The sequence below is a fragment of the Sceloporus occidentalis genome, unplaced genomic scaffold, assembly GCF_023333645.1.
Source record: "Sceloporus occidentalis isolate IW3139 unplaced genomic scaffold, rSceOcc1.0.p SCAF_18, whole genome shotgun sequence".
In the NCBI taxonomy this organism is placed as follows: Eukaryota; Metazoa; Chordata; class Lepidosauria; order Squamata; family Phrynosomatidae; genus Sceloporus; species Sceloporus occidentalis.
Window position 1 is genome coordinate 3,057,631 of NW_028316998.1, and position 21,920 is coordinate 3,079,550.

Sequence of the window (21,920 nt, forward strand, 5' to 3'; positions counted from 1 at the left end):
GGTGAAAGATGCCCGTAGGAACAGGGTACACTACAACCAAGTAGCTGGCTTTGTGTACCGAAATATCTGCACAGAGTATAAGCTAAACCCTCCAAAGTGCAAATGGGAGATTCCACAGAAGGTTGTGAAGAATAGCAGGGATAAGGACTGGTGTCAACTGATAGCAATATCAGGATGAAGGAGTATGAGAAAGTGGAGAAGAACTAGGGCCTGAAAGAAGAACTAGAGAAGATGCTGAGCCCAAAAGCCAAAGTGGTCCAGGGAGTCATAGGAGCACTTGGGGCTGTGACTCCTAAGCTGGGAGAGTGGCTCCGACAGATCCCAGGAACAACATCAGAACAATCTGTCCAGAAGAGTGCAGTGCTAGGAACAGCTAAGATACTGCACAGAACCTCAAACTCCCAGGGCTCTGGTAGAGGACCCGAGATTGAAGAAGACACATACCACCCATAGAGGTGAGAAGGGAATTTTATATATATATGTGTGTGTTCTGCTGGTACAAAAAAGTATTTTTGGTCTGTAAAGCTGTAATCGGTGCCAGAATGGACTGCAGACCTGTATTTCACTGTATTTTCCTTGGTCTCCTGCTGACCCAATCCAAGGACACCTATTGTCATTTTAATGATGGACAACTTAGCTAGTTATTTATAAACACAGACAAAATTTATAACACAGTATGGTTTACTAGGTAGGAAAAACACACTGCAAGCACAGAAATGTAAAGAAGAAAGAATATACCCATACTGCCTATATTGTCTCTGGAAGTGATGCTGGGGTAATACTCACACATTGGTATCAAATGTTAATTTCCTGAGAACTGGTTAATTTAGATATATGTACTTTTGCGGTTTCATATCTGATTAAAACAAATTTGTTGTTTTTGAGTGTATTCGCAAACAAACACCTGCTCTTTGTTTATATAGATCAGCGGGAGTGCGATTTTTTCTGACAATGTTTGATGTGTTACTTGAGGAATGCGTAGAAAACTATATATATATATATATATATATATATAATATATATATATTATATTATATATACATATATATTACTGTAAACACAAATAGAAAGCCTGTAGTTAAGATGGTTTTGGTTAAACACATAAGCACACAATAAATATCCTTTGTGTTGACGTACTATTTTAAAAAGCTGGTTATAAAATGAAAACGTGGAACAAAAGAGAGAGAGACAGAGAGAGAGAGAGAAAGAGAGACAGAGAGGAACATTTATACTTCTTGACTTAACTATGCATTAAGGAGGGCTAACCCTTATGAGATATTTTTTATCAATAAGACCCAGCACAGAGGAGTATTTAACAATGGTGATGCCCTAGGTCTAACCGCAGGGGAGTGCCACCAGCCTCCATCTTACTGTTGAGCACCAGCTCAGCAGAGCCCCCTATAGCATTATTAGGCCAGTTGGGGAGAGCAGTGATCTCCCTTTTATAAGGCCCGTTGTACAGTGGAGCTACAGAGGACAATTGACTCCCATTATGAGGCTGCATCCCCTTGGCCTGAAGCCTTAGGCCTAGGCCAGAATATTCCACTGACCTAATGCATAACTATATCACTATGATTTGCATCAAGAAATCTCCCTTTGCTAACTATGTATTATTGTTGGAAGGATGCATTACACTAAAAGGGCATTTAAAGCTTTTCATGACTACTTTAAAACAGAAAACAGCAGGACAAAATAAGCACTGTTCACACGTAATTGGGTGCTATTAGTATTACCGTCAAAATGGGTTTTATTCCATTCTAATCAAATTTCTACTATTTGATAATCTCAAATAATAATCTATTTGTGGCTTTGCTATAGACATGGGCAAAAGCAAATAGAAATATTCCAGGATGGAAATTGAAAAGGTACAAACAGTCTTTTTGTTTTTTGGGGACTTATGAGCTACAATAAAATGCAAGACCTATGAATTGCAAATGAACTAAACTCTAGGGAAAGCTAATCGTAATACATCCATAGCATGCAGAAACATGTCCTATAAATTCTACTACCCTTATGCCTGGCTTAAAATGAAACAAAAAAAAAGTGGAGCAAGCTGATTAATGTTAAGGGATCACAGACTGTATTTTACACAAAGTCACATTTTAAAAAGACTGAGATAAAAAAAACCAACATAAAACATTATTCGGCTTTTAGGTAAATGTTTTAATTTTAAATCATAAAATCTTCTCTGCAATTAGTTTTAACAATTCCATCAGCACCATCACTGGGCATTCTTCTTTCGAACATTAGTTATAGTAATTAATGTATACCGTACCAAAGATACATTATAACATTAAAAGCTAATGTTCTGACCCAGTTTTACTACAATTGCAAAAAAAAAAAAAGAAACAGAAAAGGATTTTGTCTCATTCTCATTTATATTTTTCTTATGCCAAAAGGTATTTTTGAAGTAAATCCTAAACTGAGATTATAAAATAATACACTCAACTGAGTAAATATGACTTAATTTTATAGCCCATTAAGTGTATTTTACCAGGAGCTGAACATCTGCCCAATGAAAAGCAATCAGGAGCTGTATGGGAGACATTATTCCCCATTCCCTGTTGGCAATGAAGTCACTGAGAACAAATACTTATTTACTCATCGCCTGAACAATGGCACCATGCCAAGAACATACTTATCTCCTGTCCATTTACCACAAGAACCCTAGAAATACACAGGACACAACAGCATTATATGGGGGGGGGGGGGATACATTCTCTGTGTATAATATATTCAGCTTATTTTAGTTACAGCCTCATGGATAATACATATTATTGCAACATCTTTCCTTTGCTCAAATTCTCCTAGATTGGTTTTAATACTCCTGGACACTGTTGACGTGACAGTCACGCCAATCAGCTCCTAGGTGGCCCAAAAGATATATGTCTAGACATTCTTAGGAAAATTTAATTTTCTTAGAATGTCATTGACAAACACAAGCTTAGACTGCACAATATCTTAAAAGATATGAATGTTATATATTTGGAAATGTTAAATTTCCCTTTAAGAGTGCACGGTAGAAGTACTGCGGTATGGATTGCACACAATCTTATGAGTAACTATGTTTCCAAAGATATAGCATGCAAAAACTACATTTCTGACATTGACAATGTAACCAAAACAGGATTCCATTTGACTCAGGATTCAGTTACTTCTTTTAAAAATTGTGATTTCCTAAAATCATTGTAGAAAGAAAAAGAAATAGCTCCAAAACATCAGCCTAAGCCTACAAAATGAGTTTAGAGAAAGGATAGTAGGGCAAGATGCATTACACTCACAATTGTATGTCTATACTTATGCTAATATTTATTAGTATTTAACTAATAAATTAGGCGTATACTACTACGGTACATTTGTGATGTTCTCATGCACAATAAGTTTAAACCTCATAACTTAAGGGTCTTTGGGAATCTTGGGAATGATTCTCTACTTGCTTTATGGAATATAAGGTTTATATTATTATTGTTTATAATTTAAGCAGTAATTGTGTCTTTTATTAAGAACTTTATCAAGACTCTGTTTGAAAGAACCTTTCATATATCTACCTTCGCTTTACTTGTTTAAAGTATTGTCGATGACTTAAATGAAATCATTATTCCACAAGAGGGTCCCTGTTATGTTTGGCATTTCTTGGCATTCCTTTCATGTTTGGCATTTCACTGAAAAAGCATGCATTCTTCTTTGGCTCTGTTTTCTTCTATGCACAGAGAAGTTATCTAGAAATACTGTTCATTACTACCTCTCTGCCAGCAGTCAAAAATAAAAGACACATGTACGGTTAGACTGAGTAAATGTATGAGGATAAACATTTGCTAATGAAACACCACCAAAAGGATTTTATATAAAAATGATGCTGCAGGAACAGCACTGCCCTTAAGCAGGGGCTCTGGGGGCTCCTGCCCAGACCCCACAATGACACTCAGCACTCTGCTTCTCTCACACCTACACAGACCACATACATGAGTGACATACTTGACTTCTGCTTAGGGCAAATGGTCGCCCCTCAAATCCTGAGGGCTGCCTTGCTGAGGAAACAGGACCAAAAGGTGAGATTAAGCTATTTAAAGTTATAAGTTATAGAAGACTGCAGAAGTAGGTCATATAATTATTTAGCAGGCATAAAATGCAATGATGAAATAAAACCTAAACTGGTCTACAGTGGTCAGTACCTATCAAAAGTGATCCAAGGAAGGAAAAGTGGTGAACTGAAAACTGGGCTATGCACGGCCAAGGCTCACTGATGCATGTGGGGAGCGAAGGCTGGTCAGTGTGGTCAAACATTTGTTGCGTATGGGGCTGCATAGCCACAGACCAGTCAGGGTGCCTGTGCTGACCCCTGTCCTCTGCTGAGAATGCATACAATTTTCTTCACGTTTTTTTCTAGTGGATGGCTGGTTGCCTGTACGTCCCTTACTTGGAGAACACATGGCACCAGGATGCATCCCATGGAAGCCCTACCTCACAATTTACAGGGCTTAAAGGATCTGCTGCTAACGTCTTGGTGCCAGATACCACAGCACACCTTCAGACAGGGGCGTACCTAGAGTATTTGGCACGTGGGGCAGATCCTGTATGTGGCACCCTCCCACACAAAAAAAATATAATGTTGACAAGAATTTTTATTTCACAAATTTGTAAACTATATGTCAACTAGAAAAATCTGAAAAAATAAATTATTAATAATAAATTAAATAAGTTTAAATACGTAACATTTACAGAACAGATGGTACAGCATAACTCCTATCACTATATACTGAGCCAGACATTGATGGTAGTGCAGCATAACCTCTATCACTATACGCCAGACTATAAGCCAGACATTGACGTTGTAGGCCACTGCCCCTAAAAAAGCCTTCTGTACCACCGCTGCCCCTGAAGCAGCCTGCATGTGCCACCTGTCCCATTTTTGCCCTTAAAACCCCCATTCATTTACCCATTTACTCTCCCGCACCCCATTGCCTCTCTTGTAGATCCCACTGGTCCGTGCGCCAGCCAAGAATCACTGGGGTCATGCAGATGTCTATGCCTAACATGGGCCCGCAGCTTACTGCGGTTTTCTTGCACAGTGTAGGGGTTCCACGGCAGTAAGCTGCAGGGTGGCATTAGTCTGCAGGGTGGCTGTCGCTGCACCCCCGATGAGTATATATATAAAAAACCTTGTATTTTGCCGTCTTGCCTCTGTATCTGTAATAGCAAACAATCTCTGCTCACTACAAATCACCATGTTTTCTCTGCAGGTAGTCCCTGGAGTGACTGGCACCTGCATAAAGTGCTACTTATTGTGGCTTATAGGTTTCCTATGTATGCTCCGCCTGTAATATTTGTCTGTTTGACAACATCTCCTTGTCTCTTCCATTTGTTTTATACTAGGAGGATTGGTATTGTACTCATCAGCTAGAGTAATTTACGTTTTGATTAAAAAGCAATCATGATTTTTACCTTTTACACAATAGTGTTCATGCATTTTCTATTCTACAGAATGCTGTTGCCTCACTACGCTGCCAGTAGTTCTCTTTCATGTCTACTTCACGCACATGCTAGGAGATTAAATTACAGAGTCCTGTATAGAATTTCTGCTAATTACAAGTGAGAAGTATAGAAGTGGTCATTTGTTAAGGATGTTCTGACAATAGCACAGGATAGATTTATTAAGAAAAGCTGAATTACCCCCTATATGCCACTGTGCCCCATGATATGCCTTTTAACCCTCTAAATGCCACTGTGCCCCATGATATGCCTTTTAACCCTATATGCCACTGTGCCCCATGATATGCCTTTTGACCCCCTATGTGCCACTCTGCCTCCAAAAAAATGCCTTATACCCCTATATGCCACTCTGGCATTTAGAGGGATAAAAGGCATATTATGGGGAAGAGTGGCATCTAGGGAGGTTTAAGGCATTCAGGAGGTAGAGTGGCGTATAGAGGGTTAAAAAGGCATTTCTGGAGGCAGAGTGGCATTAAGGGGGTTAAAAGGCATTTCACAGAGCACTCTGCCTCCAGAAATGCCTTATGCCCCCCATTTAACACTCCCCCGGCCCCCCCAAACTTACCGGTGCTTCTAACTTCCCTGTCATGTAGCCAGGGCAGCATGTAGATCCCACGCACTTCAGCTGCAGCCGGAAGGAGGCGTGGCTAGCAGCGGGGGTTGTCTGCGTCCATCGCGCAGACCTTCCCCGACTGTCACCAGTGCGGGGAACTCTGATCTCTGACAGTCGGGGAAGGTCTGTGCGATGGACGCATACAACCCCCCCCTGCTAGCCACACCTCCTTTCTGCTGCAGTGGAAGTTGTCTACGCGAATCGCGTAGACATTTACACGCTGCCCCAGCTACACACCGGGGACTCAGAAGTACCGGTAAGTGGGGCGGGGGGTGGGGGGGGAGACAGGAGGATCCAGGTCCCCTGCAGCTGCGGGGGATCTGGATCTTAGTCGTCTCATAGTCAGACCTATTTGAGGTCTGATTATAAGACGACCCCGATTATAAGACGAGGGGTATTTTTCAGAGCATTTGCTCTGAAAAAAACCTCGTCTTATAATCGAGCAAATACGGTATATATATATATATATATATATATATATATATATACATTTATATAGAGCACTGTTTTTTGTATTGCTTTTGAACCAAGTATATTGAGGGAATTATAATTAAGGTGGTTTGTGCAGTAGATAAGAGTATTCTTCATTTACAGTAACTGCCCAATTACTGTCATTTCAAAAGAAAAATGACTTGCTAACAGATTGTATAGTTTTCATCTCATATAAGAAGTGTCAGTCAGATATTATGTTGTCGTTTACATATATATATATATATATATATATATATATATATATATATATATATGCATCAGGGGCGTACCTAGAGTATTTGGCACCTGGGGCGGATCCTGTATGTGGCACCCCCCCCCTCCAAACACTTTAAAACTGCATAGCTTCTATCGTTATATACTGGCGCAGACATTGAAGGTGGTACAGCATTACTGTTATCATTATATACTGAGGCAGACATTGACGGTGGTACAGCATAACACCTACCACTATATACTGAGGCAGACATTGACGGTGGTAAAGCATAACACCTAACACTATATACTGAGGCAGACATTGACGGTGGTACAGCGTAATCCCTATTATCCCACTGATAATAGTGCAGCATAACACCTATCACTATATACTAAGCCAAACATTGATGTGGTGTAGGCCTACCACTTCATTGTCTGGCTTAACCACCGAAACAAAAATTCTGGACTGAAACCGAACATCCAGCATTTACCTGTCCGAAACCAAATATTATTTAAAGTAAGTAACACAGCAAAATATATATATATGATTGTTAACAGCAATCACACTCCTATCATGCCCAGGCATGCCCAGATTCCTGCATGTACTAGCTGACTTGGCATGATAGGAGTGTGATTGCTGTTAGCAATTATATATATATATTGTTATTATTATTGTTCACATGTGAACTCAGCACTGGAGGCATAGAATCAGACATACAAATCCCGTATTTGCAGGTATACAATAATAAAGTATGGAAACATAGCAAGAGATAAAACTACAGGCATATAGTTGCACAACTCAAAGCCAGCCCTGGCGTCCACACTGCCCACATAGAACCTGACCAGCACTAATTCACACTTTCATTCACATAATTAATTCACACAATCATTTATTCTCTCTCATTCACACAAATTTACACATTCATTAATGCATTCTCACAAACTCATTAATTATCACCCTCATTCAGACAATTCATCCACACATTCATTCATTCTCTCACTCATTCTCACTACCTTTCCCCCTTTTCTACCCCTTCTCACTATCTACCCCCTCCCCTTCTCACTATCTACCCCCCCCTTCTCAACATCTACCCCCCTCTCCCCCTTTGGAGTTAAAGTTTTTTTACTTACCACCCTGCGGTGGGAGCACGATGCCTCCGTTTTCCTGCTCTGCCGCTGCTTCCTGCTGTGCCGCTGCGCTGCTTCACTGCTGAGCGCCGAAATATGACGTCATATTTCGGCGCTCAACGTGACATGCCGGCACCGCATCCCGAGACTGAGGGGCGTTGCTAGGCACCCCTCTCCTCCGTGTAAAAAAATAAATTAAAAAAATGACGATGCTGCAGGGGATCCGGACATGTGGTCACCCTAGCCCGTGGCACCCCCCTGACGATCGGCACCCGGGGTGGACCGCCCCCCCGTCCCGTGCTAGGTACGCTACTGATATGCTTGTGTGTATGTGATTTGCTTCTAAATATGCTAAATCTGCTATAATGGTCTCTTGTGATGCGAAAAACATACTGTTCTCTTCTACTGTTCCAAAATATCAATTACATTCATATAATTAATAACAGACAGGACACCTTCATCAAGATCCACAAGGGCAGATACTTGGCACAAAATGGCATTTTATTCATAAACACCAAAGTCTGCTTAATAATTCCTGAGTGCTGTATAGCAGACAATAGTCTCTTCAAACGACATTGTATAAATGTTATCACTTACGGGATGTTAAAATAAAATCAGAGAATGACAAAAGTCACCTATCACATTCTATATATAATATGTATGTATCAACCCTTCTTAAGATTGCAATGAAAATGAAGAATACAAACATTACGGCCAAACATACATTTTTCCACCACGTAGCTATTTTTTGAATCCTTTATAAATAATTAAAATGTATCGGAAGCAGGGCCGGCCCTGCCATGGAGCAGAGTGGGGCAATTGCCCCAGGTGGCACTTTTGAAGAGGCGACACTTTGCTGCCCCAAGCGCCGCTTTTTTTTTTTGAAGCGGAGGAGAGAGGGGCGCCGAGTGGTTTTCGTTTATCAAGTTTTCAGTACCAGCTCCGCGCCCCTCTCTCTCCTCTGCGAGCCCTCTAGCTTGGTCTCAGTGCCAGCTTGTAATGCTGAGTGCCGGAATATGACGTCATTTCCGGCGCTCAGCAGTGAAGCAGCACGCACCGCGGCAGAGCAGGGAGACTCTCGTCCCAGGACTGCTGGAAGGTAAGTGAGGTACAAAGGGGAAGAGATAGGGTAGATCATAGTGAGGGAGGTAGGTAATGAGAAGGTAGGGAGAGGAAGGGTAGATGAGCAGTGGCGTTGGCAGGAGGGGGGCTTCATTTCAAACTTCGCCCCAGGCGGCACTATGTCTTGAGCCACCCTGATTGGAAGCATAATATATATAGTCAAGGCTGTCTTTAGCATGGGGCAGCTTTCCTGGGCCTTGTCATTCCTGTGGACCATAGAAGCTGCTCTTTGAGCCTGCGACATCCATGGTCACAACCACTTCTGCACAGGCCTGTAGCGTACCTGCCGTGTGCCACCCAGGAGAGGCAGGAACGCAGCAGGGTCATATTATGTCATTGCTGCGTTTCTGCTTCCCTGGTTGGTAAAAGAAGTTGCTCCCATGGTGTGTGAGCGCCACAGAGAAATCTGCAGGTGAGGTAAAGGGGTGCGAGTGAGAGTAAGAATGAGTATGGATTTTTCGGGCTTTAGGGTGGAAAGCGTGATTGTTCAGGGTCCAATCAATATTAAAGGCAGCCATGTATATTGTTTTTATATAGATCAGTAGTTGTAATTGTCTTCTTCTGGTGTCTTATGCTGTTTTTCACACATTATACAATGTACTGAGCACCACTCAGTACCATTTGCAATAGATGTGTTACCTTTTTCACAATGATAATGCCTTCCTGTGTTGTTCTGTCGGTGATAATAGCAAACATGTTGGATTCGTCCCCGTCACTGATGTGATATTCAATCTCGGCATTCACGCCTTCGTCTGCATCATTAGCTTTGATTCGGCCAACTGAAGAGCCCACAGGAGAAGATTCTGGTGCTCTGAATTGATAGGTACCTGGAACATTAAATGTATAGATAATTTTTTTTTTCTTCAAAGATTTCTTTTAACATTTGCCTTAGAAAAATTATGATACCGAACAAAACAAAACTAGAAGCTTTGTTCTCTTTGATCCCAAATTTAACATTTTTCTAGCCTACCATGTCACCATTTTCCCTTATAAAAATGCCGTTCTTAGATTGTCCAAAACATTGATTAGGTGTATTCTCAGGAACCCAATACTACAAAACAACGTTAATACAAATGTGTACCCTGATTCTAGAAGTATGCGCATCTTTTCCGGTAGTCTCAAATGTCTGATTGGGTTACTCTGAAAAATGGTTTTGTAGAAAAATTGCAAAAATGGACACCCTGGAGCTACGAATTTGATATCTCCCAGTTTTTTCCCCCCATAATGAAATTATTCTAGTTTTATTTCCTTTGTTTTTTATATGCACTTTTTAATGGTTTTCTACTTTGGCAAACAACAGAGAGAGAGAGCTAACAGACAGATGCTACACTGTGATGAATTTCAGATATAAAGGACGCTAAGCTATAAAGATTTGAAATGCACGAAGGGGAAAATTTGTAAAGATACATTCATTTCAAACGTGATTACATTTCATGGTTAAAGGAATCAAATAGATATTTCCTCAGAGGAATAAGACCTAGAAGGTTCTCCTTTGGCAACAGAACAGACTTTGTTCAAGGCCAAATAAAGACATATCCTTCATATCGATATATAGGAATATACTGAATTTAGATGATCCCAGGAAAGCCTACAGGCTGAAAAGTCTGTCAAGAAAATAAATCAAAAAGCTCTACGGAGCAACGTTTAATGCCATTTTCATCCCTGTGGGTTTATAGATCCACAAAGCAGTTTTTCAGTTTTCTGGGGGCTTTTTTCTCCTTTTTTTCTTAGACTAAAATAGTCCATGAGACATCAAAAAGTAAACAGATCTTACTTTGAAGGAAACGAGGTGGGTTGTCATTGACATCTGACAAAGTTATATTCACCACCGTGGTACCAGATAGTCCTCCCATTTGGCCCCCCATGTCTTTGGCCTGGATAACGACTTGATATTGTTTCCTGTTTTCTCTGTCCATGTTTGGCAACGCAGTTTTGATAATACCTGCAAGGGAAAAAAAAAAGAAGAAATTGTTTTGTAGAAAGGGACTCACAGAAGGAGGACATCATAACGGCAGAAATTATGTCTAACAGTTGACAGTGATTGATAAAAATTCTGCCAGAACCAAACAGCTGCCAATGGCATAAATATCACAGATAAGCACACTTGGGTTTCTCTGAATCTAAGTGCATATGAGAAATGATAATCCAAGTTGATATGATATGAGTTATTCCAAAGAGAAATGCAAGTCCTGCTTATACCGATTAAGGACACAGCGTAGAATAGCATGGGGTATTTGCTGATAAGGATACCCAGTACTATGAAATTGCATTAGCTATGCAGTACATGTTTTCATGATACTGAGACAAATCACGTAGACAATTAGCACAATTAACATAAAGACAAAGCAGAGATTGCAATGTTCCATTGCCTAAATTAGATTTACATGTTAGACCTATGTCTATGAAGCTGAAAAAAATACATAGATTATTTTTCAGCCATATATGTATATATATATATATATATAAAGCAAAACTAAAGATAATACAATTTATACATTGTGCTCTAGGAATTACCATAAGTGAATGGTTCAATACACAGTGTGCATTTAATGACTGTTTGTCTGCCCCATAATAACGCTTTAATAAGGCTCTGGTTGCCATAGAAATATACCTGCGTGTGTAACATTAGCCTGACATTACTTATGCCATTACGCAAATCCCACAAGATTTCCTACTGTGAATGCATGCAATGCCAGTCCCTGGTGCTCGGGATCTCTTTTTGCGCTCGCATTTGGGAACAAACAGTTTATAAATATTGGCCCAATCAATACCGCCAACTTTTTAAAATATGATGAACTGAGAATACTAACCATTTGGAAGCACGCTGTAAAATGTCTGTGGGGTTATATACACACATCGTTATTCTGTTGAAAAATGTGTCTGATCACCATAGCAACCCAATAAAACTGCCCAATTAGCAGGAAGATCTCATTGGTTTCTATAGCAACAAGATCACTTTTTTTAATGTTTATCAGAATCACTTTTGCCATACACAACCTACTTGGTGATTATCCTTAAGCTTTGGTAACCTACTAGCTCTTAAGCACATCGTCTTCAAAACTTTGTCAGGAGAATTTACAGTAAACATAATTAAGACACCTAGACAGGTAACAAAAAACCCCGCTTCTGTGCTCTTTTATTATTGATTGTTTTAAATAGCGCCATCATACTTCGCGGCACTGTACAATCCTATTAACGGTGAATGAGCATTAGGAATATAATAAAATTCAACTGCAGATTGAATTGTTAAGGTTTCCTTGACCATGACACAATGACACAGAAGGAATCAGTATGCTTCATGCTCGTATTGCATGCTTTCACCACGTGCAGTAGACATATTAATGGCTGCTAGCTTTGTGAAAACGTTTTCAATGTCATCTAGACTAAGGGATCTCAATACGTATAGCCCAGAGGAAATAAGAGAAGGTGGCAGATGTAACTGTGGCCCAGGTTAACACAGTGAGGGAATTTTAACATGCCTGGAATAGACCTGGAATAGGCTGCTTGAGTGGTTCCTATCCGCCAACAATTTCTATGTCAAAACACTGCTTATTATATAATATATATATATTACATAAGTTATGGTGGGTAAAGGTGATTGAAAACCCTTTAAGGGGGTAGTAGAAGCATTATTATACACTCATCTACAGATACCAGACAAGCCAGAAAGCTTGCTTTTCCCTCAGAAATCTAATGGTGTTGCCACAACCACAAGGGATTCTGGGTAGGCGCATGCAAATAAGGTCAATCATGAGTGGTGATATGGCTACTGCACCTCTTACCCGAGTTTTGTCTAAAGGCTGTCTTGTACAGCGAGCAATTACTTTCAAGGGATCCATGTATAAAGTGGATATAGAGGGAAAAGCTGATCGTTGTTGAGCTTATTTGCATGCACCTACCCATAATCCCTTGTGGTTGTGGCAACACCATGAGATTTCTGAGGGAAAAACAATATGGTTGGGAGGAAGAATGACAATATAAAACTTTACTATGTCTATTAGGCAGATAGAAAATACTTTAAAGCCAATATTATGAAGTGTGAAGTGTATAACTTTAAATTTTTCCAATCTTAGCCCTTTTTCATACATCTACTGTGAACTAAGGTTTCTTTGTGAAAAAGGTCCGTTCTTAATGAAAATTAGTTTGAAAATGTAAGGGATCAACATTAGTTTTAACCATTAAAATGCATCTATAACAAAACAATACTTTGGTAAGATTGAATTAATCATTTAAAAGTAGAAACCGAAACATCATCTGTTACAGTTCATAAAGTACAATGTGTCATACATCTCTGGCATGTCTACTTTGGTTCAGCTGTTCTAAGCTCAGCAACATTTCTTCTTGAAAGAACAAACTATCTTGTGTACAGCCCTAATTATATTTCAGCTTTGATTTTTAGGTTCTAATAACGCTGGTGTCATGTTTACAGATGTCTTGCTCGATTGAGTTTGTCAGTTTGTGCAAGGTGGAAAATGTAATCTCTTTCAAGTTTTGTCTACTATGTCCTAGCTTGACTTAACATGTCATCTTCAATTATACAAAGACACAGCTAAGGTCTTCTGACCTGTCTCAGACTCCACTGAAAAGTATGGCTGTCCCTGCAGAATACTGTAGATGACTCTTGCACTGTTTCCATAGGTTGGATCGTCAGCATCATTGGCTGTAACTTGAATGACAAATGTCCCTGCAATAACAGTAAAGAATACAGTGAGAGAGTTTTAGATGCAAGGTTATTACAATGAAAAAAATACTTTGAAAATGAGACAATGTCAGCCTGGTTTAGCAAAGCAAAACTGGTAAACATGCTGTGAAAAAAGAACTGAAATGAGACAAAACATAAACAAGAAGAATTGTTTGTTAAGAATTAGACACTTAGCGATTCATTCACATGATGAATGCTATAAAACATTTTATGCAATTACAAAACCCCATCAGTGCTTCATCATACCAGCTTAAAGGGAAATCATCAAGAAAAAAAGATTTCACTGCAGCCCTTGTTATTGGACGACTATTTTGTTGAAGATGGTTTATGAAGCTCATAAAGGATTAATTCTATCCAAATTCTGTTGTTCTATTAGGCTTCTTTTTCAGATTAGAGAAAAAAATCACAGCAAACATAGCAATTTAGGGACCTCCCCTGACTTTGCATACTTAGTAAATCTTAGTAAATCCTCTCTGTTCTTTGATCTTCTGATTTTCATCTTTGCCCCATTGTGCAAGCCTACTGTAGTCTACTCAAGTCCTAGGACTCATAGTCTTGTACTTCATTATGACTACGCAATCATTGGGATCTAGGAAGCCAAGTTAGTTAAACACCACTCCTTATAAATTTGTATCACAAATATTCACTATTCTTAACTTTAGTTCAATTGACTCTGATTCAATTGGACACAGCTGATCTCAACGGTAGGTACATTTAAAGTTGGAGGAACCAGCAGGATTTATAGATGTTAACTCACCTAAGTCATATCTTCATTAAAGTCAAGAGGAGCACACCTTGACTGAACATTTCAGAGTAACAGAGAGCTCAAAGAACAGTAGGAAACAAATGATTGTATTTAGTTATGGTAAAGCTTAAGCAATCACATTTTGATGAAGTCTGGGGGACATGCATTGATTTCTAACAAACGTTTCCTGTATAATACCCTAATTGCTTCTGTTCTGCTTTGAAAAATACAGCCTAACATTTAGTGAATGGATCTAAGATTGATTTGTACATGGCAATATATTATATATATATATATATATATATATATTATATTTTATAAGGAGCCTAGAACATACTCCATATGTCCAAAGACGTCTTGGCTTGCAACAAAAGTCTGTGTACTCAGAAACATTATTTTTAAAGAAATAGCATGTGCAAGAGACTTTCTTCGAGTATCAGACAAACATGGCAGACATTTAGAAGGTATAATCATTGATTTTCCAGCATTTTTCTCTTTCAGGAGATACCAATGAAAAGCAGATGGATCCACAGATGTGTCCTGCTAAAGCAATGCACAGTGCATATAAATCCAGCATTACATGATCCATATGATATGATATGATGTTCTCAAATATCCCCAACAGGCCAGATTTAGAGTGTATCCTTAAGGATGCATTTATGTCTTGTATGTCTGAATCATCAAAAAGTCACAAATAATACAGCAAAGAAATCTAATAACGAGGGTTTCCGTGTACAAGTACAAATCTGGTAATGAGGATACGTTTAACTGAAATGGGTATTAGATTGCAAGTTTTCAAGACTACTTAGGTCTCTTTTTATTTTTATAGCTAACATAGTACAATTGTATACTTTCATGTATAAGAATAATTAAAAATCCTACAGTAGGTTAGAAGTGGTAATATCCAGTACAGTATCCAAAATATTCCATGGGATACCATGGACAATGGTGTGAGCTCTGACGACCCTCTACCTCCTCCTGCTCTGCAGAGGTAGCCTGTTCTGCATGTTTTGTGTGCCACTGTGCCACACACATGCCAGCAAGGTTCACAACTGAACACCGGGCACCACAGCTGGGCCTAATGTGGCCATGGTCACGTCTATTACTAAGATGCTAGTGTCCAGAATTCTTAAAAAAACAAAAGAACAAAAAATACCTTTTTTTCACTTTTCGTTTATGTTGGGCAAGGTTATAAATGGCAGTTAGCTGATGGCTGAATGCTGAGATACGTGGTAAAAAGTAGGGTAATGTGTATGTAATTACATTTATAAAATGATTTCCACCAAAGTAATGGAAGTCACATAAAGCTATTAAGTGTATTAGTGACTCGGACTGGAAAGCATTGGCAGTAAAGAATACTTGTGCAAAGCAAAAAAGGGATACATACAGGGTAAAGTAGCAAAACTTTTAAATAAAATGTAGCAAAGGTACAATTTCCAAATAATTTTATTTCAGACTCTGGGCAGTGCTGGCGTTTTTCCTGTCTAGCCCCGTGAGCAGAAAAAAAGAGCATTTTATTGTTTTATGTGAACTATTTAAAACCCACATTCCCCAGTAAAGCTCTACTCTCATATTCTCATTCATACACATTAAAAAGAGAAAAATAATCTGCAAAGAAACATAAGATATTTTAACATAAGAATCATGATGATTTAAGGGGAAAACATAACAAGCAAATCCAGTGGATTTTCCTGAAAAATGCAATATTCTCTTTCAGGATAATATACTGCTGCAAAGATAAGTCCTATCTTTACTAAATCTCTCATGTAGTCTGTCTATTATTACTGAGTAATGAGTATGTTCTGAATATATATATATATATATATACACTATATATGTATTAATATATAGTCACAAATTACTATATTTGATAGTAATATAAAAAACATGAATTCCAAGCATGGCATAATTTAAAAAGTATGCCATTGTTATAATGATTGCAGGCTTTATATAATGCGTCAGCCCAAGTGAGTAGAAAAAAAACCAGAATTCACATTAAATGGTTCAAAGCTTAAAGTATGCCTGCGTGACCGCCAGAATCACAAGAAATATAAAGAACAGACACTTGTGTGTACTTGTGTTATTATCTCTGTCTACAAAGCCTGCCCTAATGAGAACTAATTATCTGTTCTTCTTTTCGTGTTCCAGTCTGGAAGATCAACGGAACTGATATGTGAAACTAGGTCTTTTTTTCTGGTTCTATTGTTCCTCTGTGTTGCTGAATTTTAAAAATGGTCAGCATAATAAAAGTTGTAAGCTGTAACAGCCATGTCTTTGAAATGTTTTTTTTTTTGTTTTTTTCCCCCAAGATTCTAAACTGTACTATATGTGGGGGGTTTTTTCAAAAGTGATGTTTTTTTTTAGGATTTTATTGTAACTTTCTTCCTAAACAAAAAAAATTTAGCGATTTACTCACTAAAAACAGAAAATTGCGGGTGCATTTTTAAATAAAACCTTTCATATTTCTTTTTGGATAACACAATGCATAATTTGGCAAATTATCTTTAAATTGGTAGTATATTCTGACATATCGATTAATTTTATAACATTCTAAGCTTTGTACCGGAAAATATATGGATATTAATGTTTTCTTGTGTTCCAAAGATATTGAAAGCACTGTGAGAGATCCAATCAGATCTTTAAGTTTATACACCTATGAAACAGTATAAAAGCATAAGAATAATAAAAAAAAATCTTTTTTGCTGCTATGGCACCCAACTTTTGTATTCCAAGTTTTTTCTTTTAATTGTATCACACAACGGCAGGCTCGAATGGTGCATCCCATGGGAAAATATGAATAGTCACCGTCAGACTGCTAAAATATGATAAGATTCCATCGGTGTAGGCGGAATATCTACATTGGTGATATAGTGAACAGCTTTTGTAATGTTAAACATGATCGTTATATATAGTACCCAAGAAAATATAGGCCACTAATTTGGTGTTCCCTGTATCCATAGAAGACAACCTCTGTCATTCATTTCTTATGTTATTTATATAAATTTATGGATGTGCACATATATAATGACAGCTTCTAGAATCTTCAACACAGTTCTTGGGAAGGTTACATTATTTCTATTGTCAGGCTACTAATGTCAACACATTTCTCAAATAACATGATGGTATCAGTTAGGAGTGGTACTATAATGTGATCTTGAGCAGTGTCAAAGCATGTGGAAGAGGTGGATCTGAGGAAGTATTAGAAGGTTGGGTCTATATAGGAAAAGAAATTCTGAAGAAAAGCCTAAAGTATTTCGTTTTATGCAGATGGCTACTAGCTACTCGATCACTTGACATACCAGAATTTACAGGAATGTTTCACAATACTGCATTCTCCTTAAAATATAATACACTCAGATTCTACAACAATAAGTAAAGGAAAAAATTCTAAAGTCTTTTTATCCCCTTTTCTCTGCTTTTTGTCTCTTGTCGTCTTTTTTCCCTTTTGTTCTATTCTTTCTTTTGCCCTATCTCTTTTTCCACAACACCTTATCCACCACTTTTTTCTGTCTTGTTTCCCTTTTATCTTTTAGCTTGTTTGTCTGTCTTTTACATTTTTAAATCTGCTTTCTAATTTCTACTCTGCTCCCCCACACATACATATTCATGCATACATATACACATACATACACGTTCACACCCATACACCAGTACTTACTACATCCGCCACTGCCCTCCTGTTTCTTCAGGCCTGTAGCTTTCTCACTAAAAAAACTTCACTTCTCATCGTGCAGTGTGAGTGAGGGAGGATGGTTGAAATACGTCACAGGACCTGATCAAGTAGCCGCTTCGTGGGACAGATAAGAGGTTTGGACGTGTGAGAATGCCGGGGGCAGGGCCGGCCTTTGGGGTGTGCGGGGTGTGCGACCGCACAGGGCGCCACACTCCAGGGGGCGCCGCCGAGGGGTCCGCCGCCGCCGCGCGGTCCGCTGCCGCCCCCTCTGCACCTAAATTAAAACATCGGGGTTTTTTTTTTTTTTTACTTTATTTAACATGCTCCATGTTAAATAAAGCTTTTTTTTAACTTTATTTAACATGGAGGATGTTAAATAAAGTTAAAACAAACAAAAAAAAACAATGTTTTCATTTATGTCCCGGGCAGGGGCGCCGAGCAGTCGCTTGTGAAGTTTTCAGCAACCGCTTGGCGCCCCTCACTCTCCGTGACTCCATCGCGGTGCTGCGTTTTATGCTGAGCGCCGGAAGCGCGCACCACGGGAAGACAGACGCCTCCCGCTCCCACCGCTGGACTCAACAAGGTTAGTAAGGGGAAGGGGCAGAGGGGGGTGGTCAGTGAGAAGGGGCAGAGGTGGTAGATAGTGATACAGGGGGATAGATAGGGAGAAAGGGGAGTTTTGTTACAAGTTTTCTTTTTTTGGGATGGGGGGGGCGCCAGAGGAGTAGTCCGCACAGGGCGCCAGAACACCGGGGGCCTAGTGCAACTGCTGCAGGGCACCTGAGAATACCAAGACCCCATGGCAATTGGTCCATGTGTGCTGCAATTAATCCACCCCTGTATATATTACTACTTGTATCACACATCCACCAAAAAAGGTTCCTAAAGGGTTCTGTGTTATTTTTATGTAATTAACCATGCAGAGGAAAAAAACTGTTGAGACTATTAGAGAGAAAGTGCAATCAATGACAGGTCTAAGTGACTTGCACATTTAAAGACATTTCACAGGTATTGCCACCTTTGTATTACCACAATTACTCTTACTTCTGGGACCCTATACATTCCTACCACACGCACGGTGTACATGTGTACTCCAGGAGAGACAATGTTATGGTCTAATGACCTTCTTCAGGTCCTAGAGATAATGGAGGATCATTGTTGAATATACAGTTTAGATCTATGTCGCACATTATCTACCCATTTACAAATTATTATTATGTACTTACCCACATCTGACATTTCTGGAACAGTGGCGGTATAAATGTCCTTTGTAAATTTGGGCTCATTGTCATTAATATCATGAATCTTGATGACAAATTCAGATTCGGGCTCCACCGGTATTCCTGTTTTCTTGTTCACAGCTTGAGCACGCAGTATGTACACCGGCTTTTCTTCCCTGTCCAATCGTTTTGTTGCTTGGATATCACCAGTATTTTCGTTGATAATAAATAATTCCCCAGCTCCATCTCCTGAGAGAATATACTTAAGTGATCCATCCCCTTTGTCCTGATCTGAGTGAAGCTAGAATAAAAAAAGAAAAAAATTGGGAAGAAAAATAAGAATACTTCTAGTTGCACACGTGATAAACCGCATACAAGTAAATATTTATTTTTACTTTTAGTATCTCTAATAGCCATTTTATCACACCTTATTTAATAAGACGTTTCAATTTACGAGTAATTTGTTAGTTAGCAATCATTTAGAGAGGGGTTAAATAGCCTTTTGAATATTTTACCCTTGTATTCTTCTAGACATTGACTGGTGTAGCTGATGCCATGTGTTTTCTGTATAATAAAGCACCAAAGGTCATTCTCTCTGTCACAAAATCTATGTACACAACCTCTCTTTATCACACCCCATCCAATTTCTCTGGCCGTGCATCAATCCTCTGCAGATACTGCCCCGCCGGTGTGCAAATAAAAATTGCCAAAACCCTGTGTCTCTTTTTGCAACAATAGCAGAAACAATCATTTCATAAGGTCCAAGACAAAGAGACAATCAATATATAGACAGCAGGGATGGGTTTTAAACTAATATATGCCTCTGTATCTTCATTCCGCATCAGCGATTTTTCCTTCTTATTTTTCTTGAGATTACAGTTATAAAAGTACAAAAAGTGCCTATTTGACATTTTCATCTGTAATGTATGAAAGTATCTAAGTGAAAGTTAAGAATTATTCTTTTTAATTAAACGTTGATTGCTTTTATATTTCAATTTAATTAAAAAACTCCAAAAACTTGTTAAGTGAGAAATGATATTGTTTTTCATGCCTCTGTATATTGTTATACTCAGCGAATCGGCCTCACCAAGTGTGTGTAATACAACAAACAGCACTTGATTGCCGATGCTGTCACTGTCAACTATATCTGTACAGTTTCACTCAAGACTGTCTGCATCATGTCCGTGAGATGTTGAATTTTAAATTTCGGCATTTTTATTGCCACAGTATATATATTTAACCAGCGTCTGAATACGCAAGCTTAGGCATATGTTCTAGAGAAGATATTTCTCCAGTGAACCCATGAATGGACATTGTAACTGGACATTAGTGTGCCAAGGCCATAATCTTTTAGACACATTTTAGAGTGAAATATCTGCTTTATTAAAAGTTCTGTTTTAATATAGCATGTATCTGAGGTGTTATACTATCTTAGATGTAAGACTTGGCTAATAGAAACTGCCATGATGTAGTGTGCGATTGTTTTAAAATGTTGCCTTGTGCTTGCATATTATCGGGAGGCTGTTTCTGATAAAGAAATAGAATTAGCAAAGCACAATGGAGGTTATCTATGAGAAAAAAGTTCTAGTTCAAAAAGAAACATTACAATGGTTACTATGGCAATTGTACCATTTTGCACCGCAGTTGCCTTTTAGAAGAAACCCTCCATGCCTCCATGTTCTCTAAATGTACATAGACTTCTGTTATGCCTTTCCTTATAAAATGAATGTCACATCCCTTTAAATTGTTTTATAAGCCAAACTATTAATAGTTTTTATTTTGCTAAACTATCATATTACATCAACATGACCATACCTACATGGTTTGGTAACATGGGCACCTTGCCATCCACACCAAAGAGAAGATTAGGAGAAGGTGGACATCACCTATAAGTAGTAGTGAAATATGTACATTGTAGGCTTTAAAAATTGCTGCCCTGCAGTATAGGCTGATCCAGAATGTCCCATTGTAATAGAGACCTGGATTGAGAGAAGCCTTAACATGTTCATCTAGAAAGAAACCAACACAACACAGCTTCCAGTCTGTATCAACAGAACGTCTAGGTAATACACCATCAAGTGTTTTGCACTATGCCTGAGGGCTCAGGTTCCACCATCTGATTCCCTGACCTCAAGGGAAGCTTTGTGATCTGTGGGCAAAGGAGGTGTTTAGGTCTTACTATTCACTGACCTTTCTGTCCACTTCCCACCATTTTGTAATCTAGTCAGTTAGCCATGTACCAGTATATCTTGCTATGCTTCTTCCAAACTGTCTCTGAGGAAGGCCCTCCAGTACATTCTTTAAGATTCTTTCTTTTTAAACAGTCTTTTTTTTTACACATATTCTTGTGGTTACAGGCCACTTCCTCGATTTTAGTAGTGGCCTTCAAAAAGTCAAAAGGCTAACCATGAAAGATCTAAAAATAATGTAGAACCGCTATTAGTCCTTTGGGCTGAATATCTTTGCACACCCAAAATACATTTCGGAAACCTCATAATTAGTTAACGGATCTGCTTGCTGGCTTGGTATATGAGCACTAGTTA

General features: G+C 38.8%; 1 protein-coding gene across 2 annotated transcripts in view; it reads right to left on the reverse strand.

Moving 5' to 3' along the window:
• LOC149302551 (cadherin-6-like) overlaps positions 1 to 21,920 on the reverse strand; it is a 53,590-nt gene that overhangs the window by 16,501 nt on the left and 15,169 nt on the right. Inside the window, exons 2-5 of one of the 2 annotated variants that reach the window (XM_089482285.1) lie at positions 19,384 to 19,678; positions 13,602 to 13,721; positions 10,812 to 10,979; positions 9,677 to 9,864 (exon numbers count right to left, since the gene is read on the reverse strand). In XM_089482285.1, the coding sequence (XP_089338411.1) occupies positions 9,677 to 9,864; positions 10,812 to 10,979; positions 13,602 to 13,721; positions 19,384 to 19,678 (771 nt within the window). The remainder of the gene's footprint in view (positions 1 to 9,676; positions 9,865 to 10,811; positions 10,980 to 13,601; positions 13,722 to 19,383; positions 19,679 to 21,920) is intronic. The other variant, XM_089482286.1, reaches the window with a different exon arrangement.